The sequence below is a fragment of the Egretta garzetta genome, unplaced genomic scaffold (genome assembly GCF_000687185.1).
Source record: "Egretta garzetta isolate BGI_Z169 unplaced genomic scaffold, ASM68718v1 scaffold304, whole genome shotgun sequence".
Taxonomy (NCBI): domain Eukaryota; kingdom Metazoa; phylum Chordata; class Aves; order Pelecaniformes; family Ardeidae; genus Egretta; species Egretta garzetta.
In genome coordinates, this window is record NW_009259421.1 from 979,772 (window position 1) to 980,184 (window position 413).

General features: G+C 68.0%; 2 protein-coding genes across 2 annotated transcripts in view; one reads left to right on the plus strand and one right to left on the minus strand.

The window, feature by feature from the left end:
• TPR (translocated promoter region, nuclear basket protein) overlaps nucleotides 1-160 on the minus strand; it is a 42,354-nt gene extending 42,194 nt beyond the window's left edge. The window contains exon 1 of the mRNA XM_009636919.2: nucleotides 7-160. Coding sequence (XP_009635214.1) covers nucleotides 7-57 — 51 coding nt within the window. The 5' untranslated portion in view covers nucleotides 58-160. The remainder of the gene's footprint in view (nucleotides 1-6) is intronic.
• A 14-nt stretch (nucleotides 161-174) lies between these two features.
• Nucleotides 175-413, plus strand: part of ODR4 (odr-4 GPCR localization factor homolog) — a 20,827-nt gene continuing 20,588 nt past the window's right edge. The window contains exon 1 of the mRNA XM_035892460.1: nucleotides 175-391. The gene's annotated coding sequence lies outside the window, so the exon portion shown is untranslated. The remainder of the gene's footprint in view (nucleotides 392-413) is intronic.

Consider the following 413-nt stretch of genomic DNA (forward strand, 5'->3'; position numbering starts at 1 on the left):
CTGGGCCAGCTGGGAGAGCTCGGCCCGCTCCAAAACCTGCTGGAGTACGGCCGCCATCTTGGAAGCAGCCCAAAGCGCCGTTGCGCTTTCCGGCCTAACCGCCACCGGCCGCGACGCGCCCAACGGCGCAGGCGCCACAGTGCCGCGTGCGCGAAGGGGTGAGCTGGGCGCCGCGGGATCATGGGGAGTGTAGTCTTCCAGCAGCGAGCAGAGCGCCTACACGCACTTCCGTTTGCGGTAGGGCAGCTCCTTCCGCCATGTTGAGCGCGGCTGGCTGAGGTGCGAAAGCCGCTGAAATAGAGACAGGAGTCTCGAGGTCTCCGTCTCGAAGCTCGCCGTGACCCGGTCGCCCTTCTAAGGCGCCCTGTGCGCCCGGGAGGTGCAGGAGGAGGCGATACCGCTTCCCCCCCTCC